This window comes from Corvus brachyrhynchos, unplaced genomic scaffold (assembly GCF_000691975.1).
Source record: "Corvus brachyrhynchos isolate BGI_N302 unplaced genomic scaffold, ASM69197v1 scaffold624, whole genome shotgun sequence".
NCBI lineage: Eukaryota > Metazoa > Chordata > Aves > Passeriformes > Corvidae > Corvus > Corvus brachyrhynchos.
The window spans coordinates 84,058-84,344 of record NW_008237889.1 but is presented as its reverse complement, the minus strand read 5'-3'; the positions used below and the strand labels follow the sequence as shown (position 1 = coordinate 84,344).

Below are 287 nucleotides of genomic sequence, written 5' to 3'. Positions count from 1 at the left end.
AGAACTCCACCATCGGCTACATCCTCACCCTCACCGACGAGCAGTTCCCACCCCAGGTGAGCCCCTAAGTGGCCCTAAGGGGATCCTGAATGTCCCTCAGAGATGTTCAGGGAGGTTTTGCATGGCCCCAAGAGCCCCTGGAGCCCCAAGTACACGTGAGAGGAGCAGCGATGCTGCTGCAGGCAGGGTGGCCCAGAGTGCCGCACCCGTCCGTCCGCGTGCCCCCAGGACATCAGATGTGGAGTCGTGGGCGGGGTGGCTTCCCCACACCTCCCCACGCCCCCCGT

General features: G+C 64.8%; 1 protein-coding gene across 1 annotated transcript in view; it reads left to right on the top strand.

Moving 5' to 3' along the window:
• The window catches only part of LOC103614572 (vacuolar protein sorting-associated protein 51 homolog), a 4,379-nt gene that overhangs the window by 2,150 nt on the left and 1,942 nt on the right, over positions 1 to 287 (top strand). The window contains exon 5 of the mRNA XM_017732757.1: positions 3 to 56. Within this exon, the coding sequence (XP_017588246.1) occupies positions 3 to 56 (54 nt within the window). The remainder of the gene's footprint in view (positions 1 to 2; positions 57 to 287) is intronic.